Here is an 11,860-nt window from a genome sequence, read left to right as displayed (position 1 = left end):
TTTCTACTATTCCGTTTCTTTACGCACGGTACAAATTAGATTCTGCCTGCTGATTTCTCAGCACAATGACTGGGATTTTGATACGTATCTTATTTTTTAACTTATATTATCTTTTAACAAGATGGCTTATTTGGGATGTTGGTTAGTTTGAGTGAGTTAGGTGTCGTAGGAGATAAGTATTAGCAGGTTAGTCAAGGAGTCTAGGGATAAGTGTTAGTTGGTTAGATGGGTTTGAGTTAGAATCCATGTTGGAAGTGAGTCTTATCTGTTAGGAGTCCATGTTAGATGGGTTTCTTAAGAGTCCTGATCGTATGTTATTTTCTTCTTCTTTTAAAAGCTTGTAACTAGACATTTTAGAGAATAATGAGGAAAATTTATTTGCAGTCGTCTTTCTTAGAAGGGTTCCCCCTCAAAGTGGACCATTAATCCATCTTTTGATTGTTAATCCTTGTTTTGAGTTTAGAACGTAACAAAGTGGTATCAGAGTAAGGCATGGATGATCCAATGATCGGACGGTTGGAAGCAAAGGTGAGTTCTCTTGTTGTGGGACAAGAGAGAATGATCGAGGCGATGCATAAGATGTTTCCTGCTATGAATGCGAAGTTCAATAAGATGGTACTTTCGTTTAGCGTGAAGATAGAAGAGAAAATACCACAACAGAAAGGAGCCGTTGATTTTCAATATTGTAGAGTTCGTAGCCGGAAAATCCGCCATTCTTCTCACAATATCGAACGCAATCGAAAAGATCTTCGCCCACAGACATCAGTGCGTCGACATCCAAATCATTCCAGGAAAACACAACACAAGGAATTTGATGAACGCTGCGATGTGATCGATTTGAAAATGGAGTTGTCTCAACCGTTGATGACGACATACTTGACTAATCATAAGACGAAGAGGAGAAGAAAGGGGGTGCGAAAAAAGAAGAGAAGAGAGAAAATTTTTGGAAGATCCTACGCAAGATCTCAGTTCTCACAACGCTTAATCTCCACCCTTGAGGACAAGGGTCTTTTCTAGGGGGGGGAGGAATGTTACATGCTCATACGGGACCCACTTGGGGTGGAATAAAGTTGTTTAGATTTTAGAAATCTGTAGGATTTGCTTGGTGGTTGTTGGTATAGATAGGAGTCTTAGAGTAAGGAGTTATCAAGAGTTCATTAAGTTAGGGTTTTCCTATTCTTTCTCCTACTTTTATGCAAGTGTACATAAGATACAATTGTGGCCCTTAATGTATAAAGAGAGAAGGAAATACAATAACTAAACGTAGAATTTATCCCATAAACTGTGTTTGCGCACAAAGGAGGACGACCCTTCCCTCGAAGTGGGTCAAGAGGCCGATCTTCCCTCTGAGAAGATCAATCCATTGCGATCCGAATCGGATTCGTAACAAAGTGGTATCAAAGTCGAGCATGGAGGAGCAATGTTTGGCGCGTTTGGAGAAGAAGGTGAGCTCTTTAACTAACGGTCAAGAAATGATACTCAAGATGATAAATGAGATGTTTTCGACCATGAATGCTCGCTTTGATCAAATATCCAATAGCCAACTATTTGAGCAAAGGGATAGCTCCCTCAACCAAACTCGGAATCTTCGAGCAAGCGACGATGAATCAAACGGCAAGCTTGGGGTTGACGAGCCTAACTTGATCAAAGATGGCGGTGACCCAACGCCAGAGATTTCTATGCACGTCTTTACTGGAGCGGAAGTACTCCAAACCATACGTGTCGAAGGGGTTATTGAGAGAGCCCATGAAGAACCTTTGATGGAGCCAAGGATGAAAAGCTTGCTCAATCGGTCACAGGATCATGAAGAACCTTTGATGGAGCCAAGGATGAAGAGCTTGCTCAATCGGTCACAGGATCATCGCATCCCACTTTGCCAAGACAACAAGCCAATATTTCTACAGCCTTATTGGTACCCTGAGTCTCCAAGGAATGAGGTAAAGAAGATAGTTCTAACCAAGGCCCAAGGCATTATTCGACCAAATTTCCAGATAGCAACCTTGCGGACAAGGTTCCTCTTTAAGGGGGGTGGAATGATACGTATCTTATTTTTTAACTTATATTATCTTTTAACAAGATGGCTTATTTGGGATGTTGGTTAGTTTGAGTGAGTTGGGTGTCGTAGGAGATAAGTAGTAGCAGGTTAGTCAAGGAGTCTAGGGATAAGTGTGTGTTGGTTAGATGGGTTTGAGTTAGAGTCCATGTTGGAAGTGAGTCTTATCTGTTAGGAGTCCATGTTAGATGGGTTTCTTAAGAGTCCTGATCGTATGTTATTTTCTTCTTCTTTTAAAAGCTTGTAACTAGACATTTTAGAGAATAATGAGAAAAAGTTATTTGCAATCGTCTTTCTTAGAAGATTAGGAGGCCGGTTCCCCCTCGAAGTGGACCATGAATCCATCTTTTGATTGTTAATCCTTGTTTTGAGTTTAGAATGTAACAGATTCAGTGTAGTTGATTGTCATCTTAGTTAAACTAAGGCTGAGTTTAGTTGCATTCCTAAAAGAAAAAAAAATAGAATAAAAAAGTTGTGTGGGAAATTTGAAAAACAGAGAGTGAAAACAAGCTTCTTCTTCTTCTTGTTCTTCTTCTTTGGAGAGAGAGAGAGAGAGAGAGTCCATATCTTGTGAAAAAGGGATTCTCTTGTGAAAAATGTTGTGAAAAATGACAAAAACAAATTCTTATCTAAATGAAAATGACTAAAACACCCCCATTACATCGAAAATGAACAAAATACAAATCAAATGATTCTAACAATAATCAATAGCATGCAAATAGATGGTCAGAGCAGCTCATTGGTTGGACTAGATAGTTCGATTAAAAAACAAAGAGAGACGAATGTGCACTATTTTGCCTATACATTGAAGCATGAAGGTTTACGCACGTAAGAGCCACCGATCTCTCTATAATATGTACTAGCCATGCTTTTTTTTCTTCCTCTTGTAACTATTTTTTCTTATTAATAAAATTTAAGGTGCCGCCCCGGGTTTGGTAGATAAATTCCGGGTTTAAAAAAAACAACCATGTTTCTTTACACGATCATTCATCTTTTTCCAAGAATTTTTTTTTGAGAAAACTGTTTTCCCTATAAAATCATCACAACCAATTCCATTCCCCCCCTACTAAGTTGGTTTTGCCACAACTTTAACTTCCCGCGTACGCTTAAACTTAAACTGCCCCCCGCCCCCCTCTCTCTCAAAAAGGAAGGAACCACGGTTCCATTTTCTACAAATTTGCTCTTTTTTAATAGAATTTTTTTTTGAAATTTTGTTTTCATGAAAACTTTTTATTAGAATTTTTCCATAGTGGATTTTCTTACACCCATTCATAGCATGGGTGGGGCATCTATTTTACATCTCATGTTTTGATAGGGTAGAGCCTAGCATTTTACACCCATTGGTGGGACCCCATTTATAACATGTTTTGATGCAGTGGGTCCCATCAACTCCACTCAAACCCACCCATCCAGCGGGGTGGCTTACTATTTTTAACCCATGCATAGCACAGTGGGCTCCACCAGTTTACACTCATGTTTGATGGGTGGGGCCTATCTGCACCAAAACCATGCACATGGTGGGGCCACCATTTATACCTCATATTTGAATGTGGTGGGGCTACTATTTTGCGCTCATGCATATGGGCTAAAAATGCTAGTTAAGCCTATATTTTGCCAAAATATATGAGTAAAAGTACCAATTTTAGTGGAGCTCACAATATCAGAAATGATTTTCTCGCTCCAATGTTTTGATAAAGATGCGCGGAGCATCTTGTCGTGTAGTATTTAAAGGGCTTAAAAAGCATTTTGAGAACTGTAATATTCTACTGACAACCCTTTAAATGCTACACGACAAGATGCCACACGCATCTTTATCAAACATAGGAGCGCTGAAATCATCATTTCCTCACAACATTTATTCATCGGAAAATCATATGGTAACCAAGCGTGACCGAGCTCGGCACCCCACAATCAAACATTTGCCGACTCAAAACTTACTTTTTGATGATATTTCTGTCTAACTTAAATTGAGGGAGGCAGTTGTTGATGCTGTGGCAAAAAATGATTTGTTTGGTTTCCTTATCGGTCTTAATCGGTTTCCCTAGCATTACTCTTATTTATTTGAACTCATAATTGGGGCTCTCAAACTTTTCAGAGAAATGGTAAAACATGGGAATATAAAACTTTTAGGACTTTAAATTCTCTCACTTCTTCACGGCTAACGCAGGACTTCAAACACTCAATCACTTTGAGGTCCCTGCTGAATTCCTTGGCTTGAAGAGTCCTAGACATTCCCCAAATTCACCCACAGTCCACGTTGGTTTCTGGAGTAGCCGCGAAGTCACCTGTAGTCATTTTATGGATAAACTTTTGTCTATTGAAGTGTCGTGCTTTGATCTTTTCCTTTTTAACCATCCCTTGGAGCCATCAGTAAGATGATCAAGATCCATCAACCATCACCGCCGCTTTTGTATTGTTTTATTAAACCTCTTCAACTCCTATATGTTGGAAAATGTGAGATTTCACAGTTGGATCATCTTGGTGGTAGATTAGACAGTCCGTTAGATAAGGTAACCTAGATGTATTTGGTAACCGGGTCCGATTAGGACGGTCTCCTTTCATAGCTGTCCAGGTTCAATTCTATGTTCTTCGCCTAAGTACCTAGCTGGACAAGCACTAATTAATTATTAATTTGTAAATTATCCAAAACCATATTTGATAGAAAATCATTTATTTTCACACTACATATACATAGAACCTTACTCTATACGCTCACATATTTGGTTTTCCACCATATCTCCTTCCTCCCCATATATATCTCTTTCATGAAGCTTCATGCCATGGAGCTCCCCTTGGGGAAGATGGAAACCCTACACAACACCCCAAAGATAGTTCTTCTGTTGACACTAATCCTAATATTTTTCACCTCTATTGCTCCGTTATGTTACACTTTGTCAAGTCCTTCATTCTTGTGGAAGCGCTATTCTCCTTCACTTTCATCATCATCTCCCCCTCCTCATGCTCCTCCTCCTCCTCATGCCCCTCCTCCTCCTCCTCCTCATTATCATCATGCCGAAGAATCGAAGGTCACAATATTTGCGGAAAAGTGTGATATATCTAGAGGAGAATGGGCTCCAAATCCGGAGGGACCTTATTATACAAATGCGACGTGTTGGACGATACATGAACACCAAAATTGCATGAAGTATGGAAGACCCGATACCGATTTTATGAAATGGCGATGGAAACCCAATGAATGCGAGCTATCACTCTTCGATCCCGCTCAGTTCTTAGAGCTTGTTAGAGGGAAGTCTCTGGCGTTTGTTGGAGACTCTGTGGGAAGAAACCAAATGCAATCCTTGATCTGCCTATTATCAAAGGTAAATTCTCTATTAACAACTTACCGTAGTCATCAAATAGGAATTACATATAAATATCGCAACTTTTAATGATATATACACACAATTTTTCTGCCACTTCATTTTCTCCTTGATCATGTGCCCTCTTAACTCATTCTTTCTCCCATCCTCCATGCCCCTCTCCCGCCAGTTGGTAAACTTAGAAAGGAAAAAGTTATCTTTTCCCTCAGGTTTGACCCACGTTTTTGCTTCTTTTATTAACCCAACCACCTCATCGTTTCTAAATCAACTTATTTCTTGTCTTAGTGGGCATAATTGGTTGACAATTTCTCTTTCCACACTAAAATAATCCATAAGTTGTAACTTAGTAGGTACGTATCATACTCATACACGGCAGAAGAAATAGAGAACCGGAATTGCCCTTGCTGGACCCTTGATATACTATATGTGGGGTGTTTTAAAAGTTAAATTATACATATACCCCTTTTCTTCCCTAGGCTACCCCCTTCTAGTGTAAAACAAGTAGTCATAAATACACTAAAGGGAGTGGCCCGGGAAAGAAAAGGGGACGAATATATCACTTCCCTTCCAAATACTCTCCCTCCAATTGGTGACGGTAATGACCATGGATAAAGTATGTAAGTCAATGACAATTTGTTTTGTACGTTCAAGTATATAGAATAAATTTATTGCTCCATGTGGCCCTAATAATGCCACAAAAGATCCATGGGGCTGCATGTTCGGCTGCCATTAAAAAAATTTCTATGGAATATTAGTTTATCAATTGAGAGAGGACTAGAGAGAGCGGGTGAAGGAGAGAGTAGGGAGGGCACGAATCATGGTTTAAAATTTCGACCAAAATCCGAAATTTCGGATACCGGTGGGGACCGAAACCGAAAATTTCCGAAATTCAATTTTCGCCATTTACCAAATTTCGGACCGAAAATTCGGTTTAATGACATTGTTTATTTTTCTTTAAAGTGTTACAAAATTTCGGTTTTTTTGGGGTCCGAAACGGTTACCGAAACCAAAATTTTAAACCTTGGCAAGAATGAGGAGAGGGTGAGAAAAGGCCGAGAAAAAAAGGAATAGAAAGAGGGAAATGATATAAGCACAACCATATTTTGAAATTTTCCCTAACCCATCATGTCTTTTAGTATTGGGTTTTGCTAACGAGTGCCCAGGGCACTCGTTAAGGAGCATTTAAAGCACCTATTTTCATGCACCCCCACGCATATATACTCAAACACATTTTTTACTGGAGCAACGATTGTAGTTGAGATTTTATTTCCATAATTACAATTTCAACAAAAGAGGCTTGGGTTTGGTTTTTACAAAAATACCCCCACCATGACAGAATAACAAGAATACCCAGATAACGAAAATATCCCTACTTAAATCTCATGAAAAATGACAAAAATACTTATATCTCATAGAAAGTGTTAAATACACCTATCTCTTTGGGAAAAAAAAAAAAAAAAAACTCATATATCATGGAAAATAAAAAAAACCCTATCTCATAGAAAATTATCAAAGTACCACTCACTCATAAAAAATGACCAATACACTTATATCTCATAGAAAAAAAAAAAAAAACCTATCTAATGCAAGACAATTTACATGGTGGACGGCTCTGCACTTACGTTCAACCCAAAAAAAATACTGGTGGCCACATTTTTTTGGTGATCCAACCATTCATTTTGTTGGGCCCTGATTTTATTCTCTAATAAAATCTTCTCCATAGAATGATCTTAACCCTTTGATTTGAGAAGGTTTAAAATGGACACCGCAATATAAAAAAACTACATAGATCGGGGTTAGGATTGAAAAATATTTTCTGGGCACACCCCCAACAAATGAAAAAAATATGTGTGCCGACATTGTGTGGGTGGGTGATCCAACCATTCATTTGTTGGGCCCTAATGTAGATAGTGTGGGCCCGTAAAATCTTCTCCATAGAATGATCTTAACCCTTTGATTTGAGGAATATAAAAAATGCATAGATTGGAAGGTTAGGATCATCGATCCTATGAACAAAATACACTACCTCTTAAAAATGACAAAATACACTATCTCATGAAAATGACAAAAATAAACTTATCTCATATAAAATAATAAAATATTTCAATCTCATGGAAAATGGGGTAAGGTAGTTTGGCTATTATCTTTTATGACATAGGGGTATTCTTATTATTTTCTCGTAATAGAAATGAAATTGTGGGAAACGGTTCTCTAATAATAAATGTGTTCTAAGGATAAAAGTGTGGGTACATGAAAATAGGTACTTTAAAGTTTAAATGCTCCTTAACGAATGCCCTAATGGCACTCGTTAGCAAAACCCTTTAGTATTTAAAGAGCTCTCAAAAGGTTATTACATTTCCCAAAAGGCACTCACAACTCAGGACCCAATTAAAAAAGAAAAGACAAGCTGGGTTTTTACAAATATTAAAACCTGCCTGTGCTGATATCATTTCCCTGGAAAGATTTACCAAAATACAATTTATTTTGGGGATCGTTAGAGCAGCCCGCCCAATCACGAAGTGAAAAGATCTTCGAGATGATGAATGGAGATGGGAGTGAAGGCATTTTTTAAAAATCAAGGTAGGGGAGATTCTTCTCTCTTAAAATCGAGGTTGGGTTGGCCTTCCCTTAAGTTGGGTTGATAAAAGCAAACCAGATTCTGGGTTGAGTTACGGTTGAGGCTTTGGGTTACCGGACCCGACCATAACCCAAATCACGTCCCAGCAGGTGGGTCACGAATCAATAAATTATTGGCTTAGATCATGCAAATAGGTGGGTCAACTATGCTTTCCCATTTTATTCATTTTTAAGAGATAAACGTTTTTTAGTTATTTTCTATGCATGGGATTAGGGGATTTTGGTCATTTTATGATATAAGGGTATTTTGGTCATTTCATCATAAAATAAAGGTATTTTCATTATTTTTCATGAGATTAAGGGCATTTTGGCTACTTTCTATGATACAAGAGTATTTTAGGATTTATTGCTTTGCAACGGCCATATCTGTCTCAATAACTACTATTATTAGCGACAGCTTAATTTTGGTGATGGGCATATATGTATCGTCATCGCTAAAGCTTACATTATTATTTTTAAGAAGAAAATGTTAACTTTCTGCGGCGGTTAATACCGTCGTCGTTGTAGATAATAGGAGACAGTCATGATACCGTCGCTTGTTCCATCGCCGTAGCTCTTTAGGAGGGATGATGCATTTCGGGACTGCATATTTACCGCCGTGCAAAAGATGTAGCCATGGTTAATCTGCAAAAGGTGATGGAAATGAGCTATTGCCAAAGCTGTTTTTTTCTCATAGTGATAGGAGTATTTTAGATTTTTTCCCTCGCTAAGGAATTTTTTTTTTTCATTAGAAGGGCGTGTTTTAAGCATTTTACAAGGGATAAGGGCATTTTGTTTATTTTTCATGACATAGTGGTATTGTAGGACATTTTTTCTTTTTAGAAGTGTGTTTCTGTTGTTTTTTAATTTTCATGAGGTAAGGGTGTTTTGGTCAATTTTCTATGAGAATGATATTTGTGTCATTTCCCATGAAATATGGGCATTTAAGATTCTTTTCAAATTTTAGGATTTTTATAAAATTTTCCAACTTTTTTATTTTTCTGATTTTCATCGAGATAAGGGTACTATGGTCATTTTTGATGACACAATATTATTTGGCAAATGATATCAGCACAGCCAAGTTCTGATAATAGGCACAGATCAACGGATCAGCCTATATGCTTTAACCAATCCATCAAAGTCTTCTGACAGCTTTGTGGGAATGTAAAAGATGGTTGAAGCCATGGTTTAAAATTTCGACCGAAATTTCGGTTACCGGTGAGGACCGAAACCGGAATTTTCCGAAATTCCATTTTTCGCCCTTTACCAAATTTCGGTAATTTCAGTCCGAAATTTCGGTTTAATGACATTATTTATTAAAAAAAAAAAGTGTTACAAAATTTCGGCCGAAATTTTGAAATTTGGGTCCGGAATTTGGAACCAAATTACCAAATTTCAGACAGAAATTTTGGCGAAATCCGAAATTTCGGTTTTTGGTGGGGTCCAAAATGGTTACCGAAACCGAAATTTTAAACCTTGGTTGAAGCATAACAAGTGAGTCACTTAATATTATCAAAACATGATTGTGCTGATATATTTCCCTATTACTTTAGGATTGCTTCCCCTTTTAGAATATTTTCTAATTTTTCCACTTTTTTATCATTTTTTATGAGATGAGGGTATTTTGATCATTTACCATGACAAGTATTTTATGTTTTTTGCTTTTTACAAAAAATTTCGTGTTTTTTTTTATTTTTTTATGAGATAAGGGTATATTGGTCATTTTCGTGAGAGGAGAAAGAAATGCATTAGAACTTTGAAGTTCTACCTATTTGAGAAGGATCCTTGGTTGAGCGTTTTAACCAAGGTTTTAAATTTCGGCCGAAATTCAGAAATTTTGGCCGAAATTTGAGATTTCGCGAAATCCCGGATTTCGGCAAATTTTGGTTTCGGTCGAAATTTTAAACCATGGTTTTAACAAGAGAATGAAATATTTGGAAGAATTTCTGGACTAAATCCCCGAGCCTTACTAACTGGGTTTTTGAAATGGAAGCCAAAAGTCGGTACCAACTGAACAAGCTTATAGTCATGCTTATCATTTGCTAGCGTCCATCGCAGAAGGCATTTTGCGGATGGTCTGTTGCATCTGACAGAAGCCACAAATGCCCACTTTTCAGCAGATTTTGTCTTCATTCACGAGGTGGCTGCTGTTATATGAAACAGACCATACGTGAAATGCCTTTTGCGATGGACGCTAGCAAATCCCATTTATGTGTACATATGTAGTAGGTTGCAGAAATTATACACTCATTTTTGCAAGGGCTCCCTTCAGTCTAGCACTCTATTTATTATAGGATAGCAATTTCTTCACATCTCACTTTTTCATCAAATAATTAACAGACCCCACTAAAAGAAGTTCTATTTTTCCATAGAAATGTCTTTGCTCAAGAAAGGTTGTAGAAGAAGTTATAGTCTCGTAGCAGTTTTCTGACTTCATACCCTCCTTGTATTTTCAGGTAGCTTACCCTGTAGATGTTTCCTCTACGCCACAAGCGAAATCTACACGTTGGCTATACACCGATTACAACTTCACCCTCGCAAACTTCTGGTCACCATTTCTAGTGAGAAACAAAGAATCAGACCCCAGCAATCCCAATCTCTCTGGATTCATCAACCTCTACCTAGACAAACCCGACAAGGAATGGGCTACCCAAATCGACGGCTATGATTACGTGATCATCTCCGCCGGACATTGGTTCTTCCGGCCGCTCATGTTGTACGAGGCCGGTCCTCTTATCGGGTGCCGCTACTGCCGACAAAAGAAAGTCACTGATCTCACCATATCCTACGCTTACAAAAAGGCCTTTCGAACGGCCTTTCGAGTCATCAATGGCCTAAAAAAGTTTAAGGGCATCGTGTTTTTGAGGACATTTGCTCCCTCTCACTTTGAGAATGGGATATGGGACAAGGGAGGGAACTGTGTGAGGAGAAGGCCTTTCATGAGGAATGAAACAAAGTTAGAGGGGGATAATATGGAGCTTTATATGAGTCAGATGAAGGAATTCAAGGCTGCAAAGAAGGAAGGGAAGAAGAGAGGATTGAAGTTTAGATTGGTTGATACTACAGATGCAATGTTGCTAAGGCCAGATGGGCACCCGAGTCGTTATGGGCACAGGGCAGATGAGTTTGAGTCATTGTATAATGATTGTGTTCATTGGTGCTTGCCTGGCCCTATTGATACATGGAATGAGTTTCTTCTCCATATGTTGAAGATGGAAGGTAGAAAGGGGGGGGTTTACCCAGGTGATAGGAAGCTTAAAACAAGATAGCCTAAATTCTTTTCTTTGTAATAATGATTTTTACAAAAAAAAAATCATATTTTAATTTTTTTTACTTTTTAAGGCAGGATTAGAAGAGAGAGAGAGCTTTGAAGGTGAAGGTGAAGGTGTTTAGGGGGGGGTTAAAAAAAAAGGATAATTGGCAATGAGTCTAAAGAATAAAGTATTTATGTTTAATTAATTTAACATTTAATTGATTTTATTATTATTAGCAGTTGCCCATTTTAAAATTAAGTGTTTTTATCTTCATTAGTTGTTATCTTATTGTCTCCTTGGGAACAGAGATTTTAGGGAGGAGAAAACGTGGAGTCTTGGGGTTCTCTTTAATTAAAAAGATCTTTCTCCACTACACAACAACCAAAAACATTCTTCTTCTTCTTCTTCTTCTTTTTTAAAAAAAACACACGATCTTCTTCTTTGGAAAACGCAAATATATAGCACATAGCTGCCCTGGATGATTCCTGGATCCTGGGACAGGTAGCGTATTAGGCGGCGTATTGACTCTAAGGAGATAATAATTTTTGGTGTGCCTCGATCCACACATAAGCCATTTCTAAACTTTTTCTTATTTACATCTTGATTATTTTGATTTA

At 38.0% G+C, this 11,860-nt stretch overlaps 1 protein-coding gene across 1 annotated transcript; it reads left to right on the top strand.

Annotated features, from left to right (window-relative positions):
* The first annotated feature begins 4,789 nt into the window (after positions 1-4,789).
* On the top strand, positions 4,790-11,307 carry LOC143878242 (protein trichome birefringence-like 19). Its single transcript, XM_077380544.1, has 2 exons — positions 4,790-5,373; positions 10,446-11,307. Exons 1-2 carry the CDS (start codon positions 4,819-4,821, stop codon positions 11,256-11,258), a joined length of 1,368 nt encoding a protein of 455 aa, XP_077236659.1. The 5' UTR covers positions 4,790-4,818; the 3' UTR covers positions 11,259-11,307.
* Positions 11,308-11,860: the final 553 nt, after the last annotated feature.

Source organism: Tasmannia lanceolata, unplaced genomic scaffold (assembly GCF_043159265.1).
Source record: "Tasmannia lanceolata isolate RefF3 unplaced genomic scaffold, GAP_Taslan_0.1 ptg000006l, whole genome shotgun sequence".
Classification (NCBI taxonomy): Eukaryota; Viridiplantae; Streptophyta; class Magnoliopsida; order Canellales; family Winteraceae; genus Tasmannia; species Tasmannia lanceolata.
Note: the sequence above shows the minus strand (reverse complement) of the source record. Positions and strands in the feature narration are given on the sequence as shown.